General features: G+C 43.5%; 1 protein-coding gene across 3 annotated transcripts; it reads left to right on the forward strand.

Annotated features, from left to right (window-relative positions):
• Positions 1–748: 748 nt before the first annotated feature.
• Positions 749–20,166, forward strand: mboat2b (membrane bound O-acyltransferase domain containing 2b). Of its 3 annotated transcripts, none has more exons than XR_007041901.1 (14): positions 749–1,184; positions 8,218–8,363; positions 9,118–9,195; positions 9,648–9,743; positions 9,831–9,886; positions 9,965–10,019; positions 10,106–10,289; positions 10,889–11,081; positions 11,183–11,286; positions 11,379–11,443; positions 11,533–11,665; positions 11,830–11,981; positions 12,189–13,726; positions 13,974–20,166. XR_007041901.1 is itself a non-coding variant. In XM_047388823.1 (13 exons), exons 1-13 carry the CDS (start codon positions 1,095–1,097, stop codon positions 12,358–12,360), a joined length of 1,524 nt encoding a protein of 507 aa, XP_047244779.1. In that variant the 5' UTR covers positions 749–1,094; the 3' UTR covers positions 12,361–20,166. The 3 variants fall into 3 exon arrangements, 1 of the variants encoding a protein (XP_047244779.1); XR_007041902.1 differs by having other exon boundaries at positions 12,189–12,450; positions 12,541–20,166; XM_047388823.1 differs by having other exon boundaries at positions 12,189–20,166.
• Positions 20,167–20,678: the final 512 nt, after the last annotated feature.

Genomic DNA, 20,678 nt, shown 5'->3' on the forward strand with positions numbered 1-20,678 from the left:
AACACGTTTCACAATAAAACTAATCAACTGCCTAAATGGTAAATGTATAGACACAATGTGCTGTATTTACAAATTTAAGTGTGATCACAGATGTTAAATAAAACTAAAATAATAAACAATAAATCAAACAAAAAACACAAATAACACACATTAACACTTCAAACTGAAAAGATTAAATAAGGAATACACTTACAACAAAAACACATTTTTTGTTGTGTTAATTATTTGTAGCATAAACATAATGTTTTGCTTGATTCAGATGTTTACCAGTTTTATCACAACATTATTATAATCTGAAAGAACGTTTATAAACAAAATGGGATGCACCAACAATAGAAAAACATCCTAAAATAATCAATACAATAAAAGATAAATACAAATTAAAAGGTGGAACTTTTCTCCTTTTAGCATAAACATGGTTGCACAGGCTTGTAGATGTATTCCAGTACATTAACAAAACTATTCTAATTTTATAGCACTTTTAGAAACATAATAGGTTTTACATACAACCTTAGGTGTAAAAAATATATAACAATATAAGAGAATAAAACAACATAACAACGTAATCATGAATGAAAAATAAATAAACATCCAAATAACATCCAAATAAAACATTTAAAAAATATATAAAAGATAAAACATTTGAATAAAAACATTACTTAAACTTAAACTTAAAATCAAACACAAGTAAAACAAATAAATGAAACATGAAAATAAATACATCAATAAAATAAGAGCTAGTGGTGGTCATACAGCAATCTTCTGGTTTATCCTCTGCAAGTCATTATATGTCAGTAGCAGAGGAAACAATAGCAGCCTACACCTGTTTATTATTGCAGAAAATTAAGAAAAGAAAGATAGAGAGGAAAAGGAAAAGTGAGAGGGGCACAGATGGAGAGGAGAAAGTAAAGAGGTGGGTGACGGGGGTGGAGAAAGAGGGGGATCAGAGGGAGGAGGGGGAGTCAGACAGTCGGGGTGAGGAGGAGGAGGAGGAGCAGGAAGAAGAGGACGACGCCAATTCAGACTAACAGAGCAGACCCCCGGTGGATCACGGAGCTGCTGCAGCCGGAACCCCTAGCAGCACACCCGGAGTCATGGCCGACGAAAGCACCCGATCCACGGCCTGCACCGGCTCCAGCCTCCTGCAGCCGGTCAGCGAGATGACCAACCTGCCGCTGGATCAGGTAAGACCCGGATCGAGCTATTTCTGCATGCATTATCCGAGGGCCGATCCTCGAAGCCCGGCAAGAACAGCTCTGCAGCTCCGAGGCGGGGATCGAGTCTCTAACAGGCGCCGCTTTGTAACAAAAGATGCATAAACAGGGCGGTGAGACGGTCGTTGAGTCCTGCAGGGATGGAGGCCTCAGAGTCCAGCTGTGGCAGGAGAATCTGTTTTGTAACGATGATCAGGGTCTATGAGTCTGAGAGAAGATGCGCGTCTTTGTGGTGCGTCTGTAGCAAAACAAACAGGAATATGAGAGGCTGGGTCTGCAGCAGGTCAGATCAGAGGGTCCAATCACCCAAACATCTTTTAATGCTGATTATCTCTTTAAAATAGAAAGATGGAAGGTGCCTACAGCCCCATCAGGATGAAAGCTTCATCAATACTATAATCAATTATCAGTTGACTCAATCATTCCTGCAAGTTTGGAGCTCCACCTGGACTCCAGACCAACTGGAACTTGTTTTTGACTTGTTAAGACATCCGGTGCCCTCAATCAGGATCCCGTCTCGTCCAAAGAATCAGAACCCTGCCAATATTGACATATGGGGTCTATATGTGGTTAGCCTCTTAGTGATGTACAAACGGAGCCTTTTATAATCAACTTCTTCCACCTTTAATGTATCATAAATCCTCCACAATTCAACTGAAACAAGCAAAGGGGGAAAAAACATAAAAAATCAATGAATGCAATTATCTGATCAACCATAAATAAAGTTCAAATCTATCTATCTATCTATCTATCTATCTATCTATCTATCTATCTATCTATCTATCTATCTATCTATCTATCTATCTATCTATCTATCTATCTATCTATCTATCTATCTATCTATCTATCTACCATACCACAGTCAAGACAGTTGTGGATAATTCAATAATAAAACTGTAAAGCTCTGCAGGCCTATCTGCCTCAGTTAAGGTCAGAGGACATGGTTCGCTATAAGAAAGAGAGACTGGGTAAAATGGCCTCCATAGAAAAGTTCCAAGGCCAGAACCACTGCTGACCCTAAAGAACACAAAGACCAATCTCACATTTGCCAAAGAACATCTTGATGATCCCCAAGAGTTTAGGAAAATGTTCTGTGGACTGTTGAGACAAATGTGGATCTTTTTTACACCTGGAGTAAAACTAACCCAGCCTTTCAGAAACAGAACATCATGCCTACAGTCAAACACGGTGTTGATAGTGTGATTGTCTGGACCTGTTGTCTGTTGCTTCAGGGCCTGAATGATGTGGTGTAATTGGTGGAACCATGAATTCTGCTCTGTAGCAGAAAATTCAGGAGGAGAGTATCCGCCCACCAGTTTGTGACCTTAGGCTCAAGGACACTTGGGTCATGCAGCAAGACGATGATCCAAAGTCCATCTCTGAATGTCTCACAAAAACAACACAAAGGTTTTGGAGTGGCCTAGTCAAAGTCTGGATTTAAATCTCATTGTGATGCCATCAGGTGACCTTAACCAATTTTTTTCATGCTTGTAAACTCTAAAATGTGCTCGTACTCGTACTTGTCATCTTCCGCTTATCCGGGACCGGGTCGCAGGGGCAGCAGACTCAGCAGAGACGCCCAGACGTCCCTCTCTCCAGACACCTCCTCCAGTTCCTCCAGGGGGAGCCCAAGGCGTTCCCAGGCCAGCCGAGATACATAGTCCCTCCAGCGTGTCCTGGGATGTCCCCTGGGCCTCCTCCCGGTGGGACGTGCCTGGAACACCTCCCGAGGAAGGCGTCCAGGAGGCATCCGGTATAGATGCCCGAGCCACCTCAACTGGCTCCTCTCGATGTGGAGGAGCAGTGGCTCTACTCCGAGCCACTCCCAGATGGCCGAGCTCCCCACCCTATCTCTAAGGGAGAGCCCGGCCACCCTACGGAGGAAGCTCATTTCCGCCGCTTGCATCCGGGATCTCGTTCTTTCGGTCATGACCCAAAGTTCATGGCCATAGGTGAAGGTAGGAACGTAGACCAACCGGTAAATTGAGAGCTTTGCTTTTCGGCTCAGCTCTCTCTTCACCACAACGGACCGGCACAGTGCCCCCATTACTACAGCAGCCGCACTGATCCGTCTGTCGATCTCCCGCTCCATTCTTCCCTCACTCGTGAACAAGACCCTGAGATACTTAAACTCCTCCACTTGAGGCAGGAACTCCCCTCCAACCTGAAGAGGACAAGCCACCCTTTTCCGGTCGAGTATCATGGCCTCGGACTTGGAGGAGCTGATCCTCATCCCAGCTGCTTCACACTCGGCCACGAACCACCACGGTGCATGCTGTAGGTCTTGGCTAGAGGGGGCCAGCAGGACCACGTCATCCGCAAAAAGAAGAGACGAAATCCACTGGTCCCCAAACCAGACCGCCTCCGGCCCTTGGCTGCGTCTAGAAATCCTGTCCATAAAAGTTATGAACAGGACCGGTGACAAAGGGCCGCCCTGCCGGAGTCCAACATGCACCGGGAACAGGTCCGACTTAGTGCGGACCAAACTCCTGCTCCGCTCGTACAGGGACCAGATGGCCCCTAGCAAAGGGCCCCCGATTCCATACTCCTGGAGCACCCCCCACAGGGCATCACGAGGGACACAGTCGAATGCCTTCTCCAGGTCCACAAAACACATGTGAACCGGTTGGGCAAACTCCCATGAACCCTCGAGCACCCTGTAGAGGGTATAGAGCTGGTCCAGTGTTCCACGGCCAGAACGAAAACCCCACTGCTCCTCCTGAAGCCGAGGTTCGACTATCGGTCGGACTCTCCTCTCCAATACCCTGGCGTAGGCCTTACCAGGGAGGCTGAGGAGTGTGATCCCCCTGTAGTTGGAACACACCCTCCGGTCCCCCTTCTTATGAAGGGGGACCACCACCCCAGTCTGCCAGTCCAGAGGCACTGTCCCCGTCCGCCACGCAATGTTGAAGAGGCGTGTCAACCATGACAGCCCTACAACATCCAGAGACTTGAGGTACTCAGGGCGGATCTCATCCAACCCCGAAGCCTTGCCACCGCGGAGCTTTTTAACCACCTCGGTGACTTCAGCCTGGGTGATGAAAGAGTCCAACCCTGAGTCCCCAGCCTCTGTTTCCACCAGGGAATGCGTGATGGCAGGATTGAGGAGATCCTTGAAGTACTCCTTCCACCGCCCGATAATGTCCTCAGTCGAGGTCAGCAGTCTCCCGCCCCCACTATAAACAGTGTTGGCGAAGCACTGCTTCTGAGGCGCCGGACGGTTTGCCAGAATTGCTTCGAGGCCAACCGGTAGTCCTTCTCCATGGCCTCACCGAACTCCTCCCAGGCCCGAGCTTTTGCCTCTGTCACAGCCCGGGACGCAGCACGCTTGGCCTCACGGTACCCGTCAGCAGCCTCAGGAGTCCCACAAGCCAACCACAGCCAATAGGACTCCTGCTTCAGCTTGACAGCATCCCTTACTGCCGGTGTCCACCACCGGGTTCTGGGATTGCCGCCGCGACAGGCACCGCAGACCTTACGGCCGCAGCTACGGGCAGCAGCATCGACAATAGATGCGGAGAACATGGTCCACTCGGACTCTATGTCTCCAACATCCCCCGGGATCTGGTCAAAGCTCCCGGGGAGTTGTTATTCAACTATGGGAGTTGAATAAATCCCTGGCCGAGGACCTACAGCTGTCAGGACTCTAAAATGTGGCTGGATGAAAACAATTCAGCAAAGCAGAGTGGGTCAAAATTCCTCGACAGTGATGCTAAAGACTCATTACCAGTCATCACAAACACCTGATGTTTAAAGTTATTGTTTGGTAACTCTGTCTCAACTTAAAATTAGTTTGATGATCTGAAACATTGGAAGTTCAAATAGTTTCTCACAGACCTGCAGTTACTGTGACACAATTCCAAAAAAAGCTGCTGAATGTTGACAGATGACATGGTTTATGAATTAGTATATATTACATGCGCCATATGTGTTGCATTGCTACATAAATAACTCTTCCTGCAGAGTCTGAGCATGTGTAAACTAAAGGTCAAAGGTTAAAATATTTTTCAATATCTGAACTGTTTCTGCTAAAGATGGGAAATAAAGCATCAGCTGTCAGCCCATCCTTTCATTCCAGCAGCACACAGAAGATAAACTTCCTGACTGGAGTGAAGTGCATTAAACCTTCAGACTAACAGGTGATACCACAGCATGTAACAGGTAGATGATGGTGCACTGTGATTGGCTGATGGCCAGTTGTCTGGTTCCTGGTGGATCAGGTGGTTTGTTCTGCTGTACTGTGGCTCATAAAGTCTGTGAATGAGTTCTGCGGGGTACGATGACATAGAGATCTGAAAGTCCAGATGGTGTCCTGAACATCTACACAGACGTGTTCAGCTTCCATTTCATTTAGATTCTTTCCAGTGATGCTTCAGCTCATTGAGGTCTCGGCACAGATCTCTGAAGGTCCCACCACAGCGTTTTAATCAGGATGAGGTCTGGACTTTGACTGGATCATTGAAACCTTGATGCTGCTCTTCAGCCATTCTGTTGTAGATCAGCTGCTGTGTTTAGGATCATTGTTCTGCTGATGACCCAGTTCGGACCAGGCTTTAGCTGTCTGACAGATGGTCTCATATTTGACTCTGGAATACTAACAGTGAGAAGATCATGATCCACTCAATAACAAGCCCAAGTTGTCATGCTTCCACCACCGTGCTTTGCAGTTGGTATGAGGTGTTTGTGCTGATATGTTGTGTTTGGGTTTCTCCAAACATGGCGCTGTGCATTTTGGTAAAACATCTCTACTTTGGTCTCTGTCCAAACGACATTGTTGCAGAAACATTGAGCTTCATTTTGATGCAGCTTAGCATACCTGAATCATGGTGTTATGTTCTTTTTAGAGGGGAGAAGCTTTCTCCATCGATCCTTCCAAACAAGCCTTACTTGATATATGACATTTGATCTTTTAGTACAGAATAATGGGCTTCAGATAGTTTTGAGATGGCCATATTACCCTTCTCAGACTGATGGGCAGAAACAGTTGCTTCTTAAAGGTCATTGCTGATATCGTTCCATCCTGGGATTGTGTTAACACAAACCTGTTTGCAAACAGAAAAATTTCCTTCTTTTATTAAGGTGCTCTCACTGATTATGATTGGATAATCAGTGCATTATGTTAGCATCATCTGACTGCTACTTTCCCTCTTAAATCCTGTATATTTAGCAAGAAAACGTGTGACAAGATTTCTACTTCTGGATCTTTTCTCCTACTTTAAACTTCCTAAAAAAAGAAAAATAATCTTCATTTTTTTCAGACCGAATGTTTCTTCATTTCAGCGTCTTCTGATCAGTCTAATGTCGGATGAGCAATCACTCAGTTTACACAATTTGTATTATTTATGACGCTTGGTCTCAGGTTACAGACAGATCAGAGGCTCTTGAACGTATCGCCGCAAATGCAGTGAGATCACTGTCTGGAAAGACTATGTAGGATGAAGATGCACCTCCTCAACAGCAGAAACACAAACCTACAGTTGTCTGTCAGGTCCATTGACAGTAGAGCATTAAATCAGTTTGTTGGTGGTAATTTGTGTTTTTATGGCAGTTGTTTAAATGAGAGACTTTTGTTGAGGCCTTTTTGGTTGTGCTGTGAGAATGAGTAGAAAACGTGAACAACCTTTGTGGTTGTGCTCTCAGACTATGACTCTAGGAAGCAGCACGCTCAGGACACCGCCTTCTGCTGGTCCTCCATTCACACTCCACCGGACTCAATATTGCTCCACTCAGATGGTGGGTCCACATGGAGGGGCTTCCATCTCTGTCTCAAACAGTTCATGTATCAGTGTGTCTTGGTAGTAATGTAGGTGCTGCTCTGATCTGTGGTGGTGAACAAGAACCAGATCTGATACATCTACATTCTGCTCTTGACCTAATGAGGGGGTTCTAGATGTGAGCGTTACAGAGCAGGACAGTGAAACTGCCATCACATGTTTGTCATAACCTGTAATGAGCCTTTAACATCACTATGGAGGAATTTTGACCCACTCTGCTTTGCACAATTAATTTAATTAAGACACATTAGAGGGTTTTCCAGCCTGTTTAAGATCACCCGATAGCATCTCCATCAGATTTAAATCCTGACTTTGACTAGGCCACTCCAGACTTTCATAAACTCTGAGACTGACCTCAAAGATCAGACCCTTATGGATTCCTTTAAAGAACGCTAATTTATTCAGACTGGCTTTTAACTATTTTTAGGCTGTATGATATTATATGTTTGCTGTTTTACATGTTTTATCTTCTGTGGTTTTATGCCTGTGTTTAATATAAAGCATTTTGTGGTTTCTGACCTGTGAAAGGTGCTATACTTACTTTAACTATAGATGAGTTTGTGCTCCTCCCATCTTTTTAAAAGCTAAAACTTAAAATGTGACTAAGTGTAGAACTGGAAGGTTTGACACTTTGCTGGAATATCTGATTTTGTCTCTCATGCTTGTCATGACTGTGCTGTGGGGCGGGCTTCCACCCTGCATTATCACGCTGCTGAAAGAAACCATCTGAGCAGCTGAACAAACCTCCTCTGATCCACTGGGGTCGGCAACCTGTTGTGACTGAGGGAAATGACCAGAACTTCACTCAAAGCAGAACAACAGAAATAAATAAAGTAGACCTGAGCTCTGTTAGTACTGAACTGGTTTCATTTGTTATAGGAACCAGAACTGTTGATCAAGACAGTTCATATCATTACAAGAGTATCCAGCTCCTTTACAGGTAAGTATGAAGAAATGAGATGTTTCTGAAGGTCCCGCAGGTCATTTTTCTCCCTGTTGGGTAGGAGAACCAGGGGATAGATTTGACTCTGCAGCATTTGAAAGGTTGTATAAGTGCTTAATATAATCAAGTGACACTGATGTGAGTGTTAATATGAAGCTAAGATGATCTCTGATAACCTATGGGGGTAGAAGAGCAGTGAAGGGCAGCTGAGCTCCTCCTCTTCCTCCTCCCTCTGAGACCGACATGACTCACCCAGACACCACTTTTTCCTCTGCTCTGTCTGCAGGTGAACTTTGTGGTGTGTCAGCTTTGTGCTCTGATCTCAGCCTTCTGGTTTCGGATCTTCCTCCATCCTAGTAAAACCAGTCCTTTCATCAGACATGTGGTGGCGACTGTGTTGGGGCTCTACTTTGCCCTGTTCTGCTTCGGCTGGTAAGGCAATGGCTAAAAACTTTCTTGGATCCCATTTTTACTTTATTTTTGCCAAACTGAGCAGCTAACTTCATGCCAGAATATGAAGAGCTGAAATTAGTCATCTGAGTGGCTGTTATAAAAGAGATGTTGGAAATCATTACTTTCCTGTATTATCAATGGTCACCTCCAAAGAAAAGTTGAAGCCATCATAACTTTTCATCACAGAGGCTTTTAGTTTAGAAAACTGCTGCAGAGAAAGTTCCAGCTGAAAAAACAATGTTCTGGATCCTTGAGAACCTTGAGGTGAAAAGTTCAGCTACAGCGAAGAATGTTGAAAAGAGTCCAACAAGATCCAGGACTATCATGTTGCCACCAGTGCAGAGCTTTAATAAAACTCAGCTGCATTTGGTGTGTGTGTGTGTCTGCATGCAGTGTGGACCAGATTTTGGACAAGCAGGGCAGCAAATAAGCTACTTCTGTCCCAGAAAACCATCAAAGACAGACTTAAAAGTTGCAGGAACAGAAGCAGACAAACTGTGACCACCTCCAGGTTTCAGGTGTTAGGTCGGTTTCTCCTTTGGTTGGTCAATGTTTTCTGTCCTTGGTTGAGACAATCTGATTGCTCTCTGTTTGTTTATAAAATGTTACACCTATAAGAACTTCCTGTTGGTTTGAGCCTTTATTGGAGGTTAATAAAAAGATAAAATCTGTTCTCTCACTGGAAGAAACATGTTCATCAGTTGGTGTTTGACTCTGCTTTTTCTTACTGCAGGTACGCGCTTCACTTCTTGCTTCAGAGTGGACTCACCTACGGTATCATGATCCTGACCGGAGTCGAGCACATGCATAAGTGAGTGTCATGGATTCCCTAAATAACGGCATCATTACAGTATTAGAGACATTAAAACAGCAGCAGCTGTGAAATAAACCTCAGTTGGATCCATTCAGATTCAGTTCAGATCATTTGTTTTATTATTTTTATTATTTGCTCCTCATGTACAATGAATAGTTGGAGGCAATTGCCATACAAAACTGCTGTATCACAGAAATAGATCGTATTATAGTCATAAACTTAAAACAGAAATCACATGCACTGAAGATTAAAACTCAATACTTTAAAGCCATCCAGTTCAAATACAAGCTGCCGAAGTTCCGGTGGAGGTGGCTGGACTCAAACTGACACGGCGAGGAGCTCAGAGCAGAGATACTGCTTCTCCACATCAAAAGGAGCTCTAACCTAAGACCGAATAACTGAACTGAGATCGGTAAGGTGTGGTTGGTCTGACTCTCTTTTGGCTGCAGGTATTGCCTCGTGGTGGCGCTCAGTTACCTGAGTCTGTGCCAGATCACTCGAGTCTACGTCTTTGACTACGGCATGTACTCCGCTGACTTCACTGGGTAAAGCTCCTCTTGTCTGTCATGTTGGTTGAAACAACTTGAGTATAGTCAGTGATGTCTGATTTGCTGCTTTGCCTACTTTTCCAGTCCCATGATGGTCATAACTCAAAAGATCACAAGCCTGGCCTTTGAGATCCATGACGGTGAGCTGCTGCTGCTGTAGTTAAGCAACACTGGGAGGATTGAGACTTGGGTATTAAAGGTCTCTTTTGTTTTGGTAGGAATGGCTCGAAAGGAGGAACATCTGACTGCAGGACAGAAGATTTTAGCCATAAGGTTTTTTTACCATTGTATTTTAACTTGAGTTTTAAGCAGTTTTCCTTGGGAAGTTTTAGTACCAATGTGTTTGTGTGTTTCTTCAGGCAGATGCCGAGCCTTCTCGAGTATTTTAGCTACAACTGTAACTTCATGGGGATTCTGGCCGGTCCAACCTGCTCCTACAACGACTACATCGCCTTTATCGAGGGAGAACCACGTCGCCACAGAGAACTAGAGGCTGACAAGCAGTCCAAGAGCAGACTGAGGCAGGACGAGCCATCACCAAACGTAGGTTACATGACTGCTTTGGCTCTGAAGGAAATTCCCACCAGACACAATCTATCTTAATATGGCACAGCAGGAGTTAAATGGGAGCATTTCCTGGGTTTATGGTATAAGACATTTAACAGCCTTAAAGGACTTAAAGAGACTCCAAAGATCCGATGGAGACATTGCATTGGAATAACAAATGTTATTTCTGTCTTGTTTGACAATGGTTAATGATCCATGTTTCTTGATTTAGCTGTTTTTTTTACTTGGAGTTTTATTTACGAAACCACTCAAGAAACAACATTACGGTCCTCAATGTTGGGACTGTAAATGCTGGCTCGGATAACATTTCTTTAACTGAAATGCGAAAAATATTTTCCAAAAACAGCCAAACCACCAACTCTAGAGGTCATTACTAAAGAAATCCAAGTCAAATCTATTCTTTCACCAGCATCAAGATTCAGTTATAAATTTGCTGCTAAATTTATCACAGAAGCTTTACTGCTAATCAACAACCAAGGAGTGAGGGAAGTTCCTTCTTGGAGATAAAATGAGGACAAATGTATTTCTCCTGGCACTAGCAGAATCTAAACCAGAACAATTGTGTTTCTCCTCAGGTGGAGGTGGTCCGTAAAGTGGCCACCTCTTTTTTTTGCCTCCTGGTCTTCCTGTCGGTGTGTAAAGTATTTCCTGTGGAACGAAATATTGATGCCGATTTCATCGCCAACACGCCGTTCTATGCTCAGGTGGTCTACCTGTACGTCTCCATGCTGACCACCCGACCCAAGTATTACTTTGTTTGGACGCTCGGTGGGTGAATGAAACCTCCATTTGTGTTCATATTTCCCAAACTTCTTGATTTTATTGGACTGTTTGCTCATATTTCATCCTGTAATTGTCTCACCGAACAGCTGATGCTATCAACAATGCTGCTGGTTTTGGTTTTAACGGCTATGACAGTAACGGCGCTCCCCGCTGGGACCTGATCTCCAACCTGAGGATACTAAACATTGAGGTCAGGATTGTTAGGAGAGAACATATATATATATAAATGTTTTATAACTAACACAGATTTGGAGCCAGACTAACCAGACTCTGTTTTTCCAGTTTGCTACCAGTTTCAAAGTTTTTCTTGACAATTGGAACATTCAGACGGTGCAATGGCTCAAAAGGTCTGTCTGGAGATCGGGGGCTGTTTATGTCAAATGAATGAATACGTTTTTCTTTAACCATGTGTTGCTCTGTATCTGTTGGACAACAGGGTGTGTTACGAGCGATGTCCCTACCACCCAACAGCAGCCACATTCATCCTGTCCGCCATGTGGCACGGGGCCTATCCAGGATACTACCTTACCTTCCTGACTGGCATCGTTGTCACGCTGGCAGCCAGAGCGGTGAGTTGGACCATCAAACTATCCAATTAGGAGCTCAGGACTTGTTACATGATGGATGGATGGATGGATGGATGGCAAAGTAAAAAACAGAGTCAAGAGTTATTAAGACATTATTGTAAATATTTTTTTGTAGCTGACTAACGGTCAGACCTTTGACCTCACAGGTGAGACACAAAGTACGGCCACACTTCCTGCATTCTGCAGCCCACAAACTGCTGTATGATGTCATTACGTGGGCAGCCACTCAGATCGCCATCTGCTACACGGTTGTGCCTTTTGTCCTGCTGTCTGTGGGCCCATCATTAAAGTTTTACAGGTCAACAAACTGTTTCATTTCTCAGTTTTAATCTTGTTTGTGGATTTTTGTTTGAGATATTTTGTACTTTGAACAGCAGATGTTAATGAAGGTGTTTAAGAACCAGGTTTTGAATACACTAACTTTTTTCTTACCAGTTCAAACTCTAATAGTGCTTTTCGGCCTAGGTTTTTATATTGTCTTTTTTTCCTTCCCTGCTTCCTGCAGATCGTGGTACTTCAGCCTCCACATCATGTGCATCGTCCTGGCTGTAGTGATGCCGGTCAAACCTAGACATCTGCGCCTCAAAGAGCAGCAGAAAAGCTGCTCCCAGGATCCAGACCTGAAACTCCTGGAGGCTGCAGACACCACCTACAGTCACAAAGAGAAAACCTCATGAGGCAACGGTCAGAAATATCTGTACATTTTCAGGAACTTGTGTGGGAGGATGTGAAGCTGCACATACCGAGGGATGCTCCTGCTGGACTAGGTACAGAAAAAAATGGCCAAACCTAATTAATTTGGATTCAGTGGGAGATGTAAGTGAAAGCAGGCTCTGGGTTTCATTTTTTTATTTCAGAGAATCATGACTGCCAGAAATGACAGCGGAGAGACTCAGAAAAACCTGCCATGTTTAAGAATATCAATACCTAAAGTGAGTTTACAGAAGAGAGCTGCGTGTGATCAGTGCAAACTGCCTGAAGTACCACGATTTTAAACAGACTCCCTTTTCTTACCTGTCAGACGTCTGTGGATTAAGGAGGGAAATATATGATTAAATAAAAAGTAACAATTATGAAAAGCTGGATTATACAAGTTGATGACAAAATGGGTTGCGTGAATAAAAGTCAGACAGAATAAAATAAAGTTTTTAAATATTTTAAAGAAGTTAGTTTTGGAAAAAGTGCCAATGTTTGTTCACTCAGTCACCTTATTTGTTCTTAAAAAAAGAAAAAATTTTGCCTCTGCAGGAGAACTATTAACTGTCTCGATGTGTTTACACTTGTGGGTTTGGTTTAAAGTTCTTACTGATGTGTTTCATTCCAAAAAGAAGACGTGGTCTGATAAACAAACTAAACAGCTTTACTAAACCTTTCAAAATTAGCTGATAATTATCTGCATGGAGCTCAGATTGGATATCAGTTTAAGGGGATATTTCATTATTTGGACACATTTTCCTTTCTAATTGGGGTAGAGCTTGTTGCTCAAGATGGTAATATTTAGTTTGTTCACAGCTCACTATTTGTCACGCCAATCAGACTCAGTCTCATTACTTCATTTAGCTCAGACACTTGGAAAAAAATTGCTTGGTCTTGCAGCTTATTATTGTGGGTAAAACCATAGACATAGAAGAGTATTCACCACAGGTCAACGTAACAGACTTATGAGTGGCATTTTTAAAGGTTTTTATAGCACATATAGTAGACTTAATAAAGTTTGATTATTATGACTAAAACTAAATTAATAAATGGTTTGGTATATTTTCTGAGGTTAATAAAGGTGGGTTTAAAGTTATTTTAGGTTTATGTTTTGTAGTGGCTAAACGCTTACTTTAATTTCAAGGTATTTTGTCTGTGATTGCCGTTATTATTGCTAAATGAGTGTGTATTATTGTCTATAAAACTATTTAATTAGTAACTTTGCTAAAGGTAAATTTGAGCACTTTTATTTTGAAAATTCAGATTGCATGCATAGTTGTAGTAATTATCTAGGAGAACGTGCCCCTCATAATACTATTACGACCAGAGACAGAGGACCCAAATTCAGTCAAACACAAAGTGAAAAGTTAAAAGGTTTATTTAGCAAAACAGGATCAGGAAACAGGAGACCAGCAGTCAGCTACCACGAATCACTGAGGACAGAGAGGCAAGTTAGTGGCTGAATAACACTCAGACTTGAACAGAGTTAAGTAAAGCCACTAACCTTCTCAGTCTGGGAAAGAGGTGCGGAAACCAGTAGAGGATGTGAACCAGATCTTCAGGGGAATCAGCTGAAGCTGTAGCAGGAACACAGAGAGTTGTGATTGTCCTCTTGACAATTATTCCAGCCAGGTTTGAGAGCCAGTCAGGCTCAGGCTGAATAAACCAGTGGCTTGGCTGGGGCGTAAATCCGTGGACAGAAACAGGGTCGAGTTCCAGAGCTGGAGGTGTCAGACAAGGGGCAGGCTGAGGCATGAACCAGATGCAGAAAACAGACTCGTTATCCAGGATTCAATCAGTCCGACAGGGGGCAGGCCAGAGAGCAAAATCCGTGAGGCTAGGCAAGGTCATAGAAGGAGATCAGGCTGGAAGGAACGCTGGATAACTACTAACAAAATGCTTCCAAAAATCTGGCACCGTCTGCCTGTCAGAGCTGTATATAACTAGAGCTCCACAGGTGTGTGGCATGACGGTGATTGCGCTGCAGCGCAGCAGCAGACAGGTGAAGCAGATGAGTTGATTGCATGGATGAGAGCAGAGCAGGCAGATGGGCCAGAATCATAATAGCAACCCCCTTCAAGGTCCGGCTCCGGACAGACCCCGAGGCTGATCAGGATGGAGGCGGTGGAAATCCTGAATGAGGGTCTCCGACGGTTAGCTGTACGAGTCGCACCTCCGACATCCTGATCAACGATCTTCTTGCCTTTCTCCCTATGCGTTGACATCTGGGTACGGACCATCTGCAACGTCCTGCTGATACCAGGGTGACAGAACAGACGAGAGTTAATGCATGATGCATGTATCCTGGGTACGAGGCGCTCCGGGACAAAACACCGGTCAGGCAGACATGAAGCTGGGACAGGGAGGTCTTTGGTGGCGTCTCTGACCTCTTCTTCCAACTCCAACATGGTGACAGATAGTCTTACTGATTCCGGGAGAATGAACTCATCCTCCCCGGTGGCCTGTGATTCAGTGGGTTCCTGTATTCTAGACAGGGTGTCAGGTTTGCCATTCTTGACTCCTGGTCTGAAAGACAGAGAGAAGTTGAACCTTCCAAAAAATAGAGCCCACCTAGCCTGCCTGGGATTGAGGTGTTTTGCTGATCTCAGGTACTCCAGGTTATTATGATCAGTTCAAACAAGAAACGGTTCTTTAGCCTCCTCTAATCAATGCCTCCACTCCTCGAGAGCTAACTTGACTGCCAGCAGTTCTCGGTTCCCCACATCATAATTGCGTTCAGCTGGAGACAAAGTCCTAGAAAAGAAGGCACATGGGTGAATACGATCAGCATAACTTCTTTGGCTTAGGACTGCTCCAACCCCAGTGTTCGAGGCGTCAACCTCTACAATGAACTGTTTTTCGGGGTTAGGGGACCGAAGAACAGGAGCTGACGTAAATAGGTTCTTAAGCTTGACAAAAGCCTTTTCTGCCATCTCGTTCCAGACAAACTTGACTTTTGAAGATGTGAGGGTGTTGAGAGGGACTGCTACTATGAAACGTTTGTAAAAGTTAGCAAACCCCAGAAACCTTTGTAGCTTCTTGCGATCGGTAGGAGAAGGCCATTCCAAGACCGCCTTGACTTTGGAGGGGTCAACAATGACTTGGTCATGAGAGATAATGAATCCGAGAAATGAGGTAGTGGTTGTGTGAAACTCACATTTTTATGCCTTAACAAACAGATGATTTTGAAGAAGGTGAAGGAGAACGGCCCTAACATGACTTCTGTGAGTTTCCAGGTCCTGGGAATAAATCAGAATGTCGTCAAGGTAAACATAAACAAATTGTCCAACCATGTCCCTCAGGACATCATTCACCAATGCCTGAAACACAGCAGGGGCATTGGTTAAACCAAAAGGCATCACACAATACTCGTAGTGATCAGTGGGGGTGTTGAATGCCGTCTTCCATTCGTCCCCCTCCTTGACGCCGATCAGATGGTAAGCGTTTCTCAAGTCTCGCTTGGTGAAAATCTTGGCTCCTTGAATTTAGTCAAAAGCAGTGTTCATGAGTGGTAGAGGGTATCGGTTCTTGATGGTGATGTCGTTTAAACCCCTTTAGTCAATGCATGGTCTCCTTCTTTCCCACAAAGAAGAAGCCTGCCCCTGCTGGAGAAGAAGAAGGTCGAATTATTCCCGCTTTAAGTGATTCTTCAACGTACTTCCTCATGGCTTGATGTTCAGGTCCGGACAAAGAATAAAGTCGGCCCCTGGGAGGAGATGTGCCAGGAAGGAGCTCAATGGCATAGTCATAGGGTGTGTGAGGTGGAAGTGCCGTGGCCCTGGACTTGTTGAAGACCTCCTTGAGTGCATGATATTCGGGAGGCACTTTAGACAAATCAGGGTACGTTTCCTCAATGTCGTTTTCAGGAAGATTATCTGTGGTGGCAGATGACAGACATGTGGCCGAGCAGGACCTAGCCCAGCCCAGAATTTCCTTGGCTTGCCAATCAATATGGGGGTTGTGCTTTTGTAAACAGGAGGCCCCTAGAACAATGGGTAGTTTTGGCGAGTTGATGATCCTGAAAGTCACTTCATCCAAATGACTGCCCCCCAGTGTGAGTTTGATTACCTCTGTTTTGTAGTGTGAACTGTTGATGCTATGACCGTCTAAAGCTGGAACATTACGGGTGTCAGACGTGGGAATGAGGTTGATGTCATGGTCCCTGGCGAACGACTCATAAATTCTATGTCCGCCCTGAGTCAATGAACACTGACACCTGATGAGAAGTAGAAGACACTTGAATGGTTGCAGGAAATGAGCATAAGGAGACAGACAGTTGGCTTCGGCTCAGAGAGTTCTCCTCACCTCTACTGAGCCTGGACTTTTTAACGGACACTTTAACGCAACATGACCCTGTCCCCCACAATAAAAACACGAGTTGTTTTTCCTTCGTCGAGCACGCTCCCCCACAGAAATCTTCAATCGCCCCAACTGCATGGGCTCATGGTCAGAACCGTGTTCAGAAGGGGGCGGAAGACCCTTGGGTTCTAGGTGGGGAACAGGACTGTGAGCTGAAGAGAATTTAACCTCCCTATGACGCCTCTCCCTCCTCCTTTCTGTGAGCCGTAAATCAATACGGGTTGCCAGGTCTTCGAGTTGGTGAAGAGAGGCAGGGTAATCAAGGGTAGCCAGTTCATCCTTGATGTTCTCATTGAGACCTTGCATGAAAGCATCCATTTGAGCATGTTCGTTCCAATAACTGTCAGCTGCCAGCAAATGAAAGTCAATAATATATGTTGTGATGCTTCTCTCTCCCTGTTTTATCGAGAGTAAACCTCTGGCAGCTTCACGACTAGGAAGAACTGGGTCAAAAACCCTGATGAGCTCCTTGGAGAATGCAGCATAAGAAGCACACGTGACTGAATCATTCTGCCACTCAGCAGTGCCCCATTAGTTAGCCTTTCCAGAGAGCAGGGAAATAACAAACGCCACCTTAGAGCCCTCAGAAGGGAACAAAGAAGGCTGAAGCTCAAAATGAATCTCACATTGTGTAACAAAAGCACAGCACTGGTCAGGATCTCCCCTTAAACAACTCAGGAGGCGTGAGTCTAAGTTCTCTTACCACAGCGGGTAGATCAAGAACTCTGGTGGAGACAGGCTGTGAGGATGCTAGCGTGGAGGCGGGAGTTATGGAGCGTAGCATAGAAATAATTTCCACCATGCCGGAACGAGATAGGCAATGGAATGTTCCACACTAGTGCGTCACTGTTGTGCTGGCGATGGGTCCATCTTTTGGCCAGATTTTACTACTACGACCAGAGACAGAGGACCCAAATTCAGCAGTTGTGATTGTCCTCTTGACAATTATTCCAGCCAGGTTTGAGAGCCAGTCAGGCTCAGGCTGAATAAACCAGTGGCTTGGCTGGGGCGTAAATCCGTGGACAGAAACAGGGCTGGAGGTGTCAGACAAGGGGCAGGTTGAGGCATGAACCAGATGCAGAAAACAGACTCGTTATCCAGGATTCAATCAGTCCGACAGGGGGCAGGCCAGAGGGCAAAATCCGTGAGGCTAGGCAAGGTCATAGAAGGAGATCAGGCTGGAAGGAACGCTGGATAACTACTAACAAAATGCTTTCGAAAATCTGGCACCGTCTGCCTATCAAAGGGCTGTATATAACTGCAGCTCCACAGGTGTGTGGCATGATGGTGATTGCGCTGCAGCACAGCAGCAGACAGGTGAAGCAGATGAGTTGATTGCATGGATGAGAGCAGAGCAGAGCAGAGCAGGCAGATGGGCCAGAATCATAACAAATACAATGGAAAAGACAAGGAAGCCAATATGGCGGTGATCCTTCTATGTCTATGGGTAAAACTATGCTGAAGGAAAGTTTGTTTTTTTATTGCAATCTAATCAAATGAGAAATGTCTTCACTGATGACAATACAATCAGAATTTTGTAAAAAAAAAAAAAAACATGAGGCTGTTGCACTCTGGTGTTCTAGACATTACATCGTTGCTCCATGTGTTACGGTATTGCAGATTCTGTTTTATTAAGAGCCTCTAAAGACTTGCTCTTTGTTAGAAGTGTGTTTTTAAATGTGCAAATTTGTTTTTAAAAACTGTGGAAAGGCCAGTTGCTTTTCATTTTGGCACTGTCCAGATTTTAAGGATTCTGAAATATGCGCTTTACAGATAAAAAAGGATGCTGTTTGGCTCCTGTAATGGTTTAGTTTTAAATTTGGTTTACAGGACAATCCTTTTGACAAGGTTTTCTAACCCAGGGGCAAAGATGCTACAACTAGGTGGGTTTTTCTAACTGCATACATTTCCACCTGCAAAACATGGTAAGTAGGTCAAGAACTACAAGTACTAGTCTTTGACCATATGTTTAAGACAAAAATATCATAAAACAGTATTATAGCAGTTCATGCAGATGTCCTAAGAGATGAACCATACACAATCACCTCACACTGGAAGTAGCTATAGAAAGTTTGCTGCCATAAATAAACAGGTTTTTCCATTAAGGCTACAACAATGTAGAATTTCCTGAATGCCCAGTTTATGCATTTGTTTAATGTTAGCTGAATGTTGGGCTGTGAAGTTAAAGTAATGCTGTAGTCATGATTTTCATAGGTTTCTTGCAGTTTCATCAATGTTCTCGTTGGGAGAGGAAAACGCAGCGTTCAAGGAATGTTTGATAAAACTTCAGGGACCATTTGCTGAAGATTACAGCCAACCTTTTCTAAAGGTTGCAAACCGTTGCAGAACCTTCATAGAACATTCCTTAAAGCTTCCTGATAGGTTACTATTAGCTGGGTGTGTCAGACCTAGTGAGAATGAATACACTTTCATGTTTATTTGTGACATGTTATTTTTTATTGTGGTTCAGAATAAAGTAATGGTGTTCAAGCAAAACAGGCCAATTAAAATTCAAAAATGATCAGTATGTAAAAACAAATGCTATCTCCTGTTTACTTTCGTGTTAGCTAGTGGTTTAATTTAGCTACAATTACTTATTTTTGGGTTACTTAACAAACTGATCCATGTTTAAATTTATTCACTAATAATTTTCTTATTTAACTTATTTTTAACACGAGTATAGCTAAAAGATTGCGTTGAAATAGCTACATTCTGTCTATTTCTGAGCTTCAAGTTGGTTAATGGTTTGGCTAGCAGTTGAGCTAACCGTACATTGAGGGTAGCTAGCTGATGCTGTGTTCCACTCAAAAATCAACTGAAATTTACCAAGATACCACAATCTGATTTGGAAAGGTGGAGGTATCCTATACACCCTGATCTCAAAATTTAGTACATATGTAAAGAGTAATAAACCGTCAACCAGTAGAAATAATGCTATGGAGTTTGCTTGCTAATAGTGGGTAGCTTGGTTTCTGAGCACAACGATTAGCTGGTTTTCTAACTTCAAACTTTCGAGACAACTGGAATGCAGCCCCAATCCAACAAGACGGTTAGATAAAGCTGCTGTAAATGTTCTCTTCAGACAAACTGCTGGTTTTATTTTTATCTAAACATTTTAATTTCATTTTCCATCCAAACCACTCTTAGTATTAACAGTCAGTCAGTGCTTCCCATCAGTAACAGATACTGTTTTCTTTGTCTTTTTGCTTCTAACACACAGAAACATCATTCTCTGAATATTTCTGTGTTTTATTCTGTCTACATTTGTATTCCTAGTTTTAGGTTTCTGTCATGTTTATGTAATACAGTGATTAAAAACCAGCCACCCGTCTTTGTAGTTTTGACATACGTTTGTTTTGACCAAGTGTCTATTTTTGTTTGGTTTGTAAATTATGTGAATAAATGTTGGATTTTTTTTTTACACTGAATGTGTCCAAGGTTCCAGTTATTGTAATTATCATTTCACTGCACATTAATATGAAGGATCATGTAAATACATACCCCTTAAAGTCTCAATGCCACAAACAGTTCAAATAAACAGATTATCGTTTTATCTGCTGACATTAAATGAATTGGAGACGCAGATAAATATACAAATACATGGATGGATGGATGGATGGACGGACGGACAAGGATACTCAACAGTACTAATATGCAGATAAATGGTTGGGATAGCACTGTCAGAAGGATTATCTTTATATCCATGGCTTCAAACAAATGCCTAATAGTTACATTGTATTTGTACTTTCATGAGACAAGACTCTGCACTTTAGAACTGCGTGCACTGATACTGAGCAGAGCTCCTGCTGATTCTGGACTGATAAAAATAAATACATTTACTGCATTGGTGCATCTACATTTATAACGGATTGAAAGAAGACAAACATGCACATCTGCATGCAAAATTTAAACCTGAAAATTACCAGACATTATGTAGTGG

Source organism: Girardinichthys multiradiatus, chromosome 15, assembly GCF_021462225.1.
Source record: "Girardinichthys multiradiatus isolate DD_20200921_A chromosome 15, DD_fGirMul_XY1, whole genome shotgun sequence".
NCBI lineage: Eukaryota > Metazoa > Chordata > Actinopteri > Cyprinodontiformes > Goodeidae > Girardinichthys > Girardinichthys multiradiatus.

What these genes read in the sequence shown, in the direction of transcription:
- mboat2b (XM_047388823.1), top strand. Translation starts at nt 1,095, where the DNA reads ATGGCCGACGAAAGCACCCGATCCACGGCCTGCACCGGCTCCAGCCTC. An exon ending in GCCCTGTTCTGCTTCGGCTG is followed by an intron (nt 8,364 to 9,117) that starts GTAAGGCAATGG and finishes TTCTTACTGCAG; the next exon opens with GTACGCGCTTCACTTCTTGC. An exon ending in TCACGCTGGCAGCCAGAGCG is followed by an intron (nt 11,666 to 11,829) that starts GTGAGTTGGACC and finishes TTGACCTCACAG; the next exon opens with GTGAGACACAAAGTACGGCC.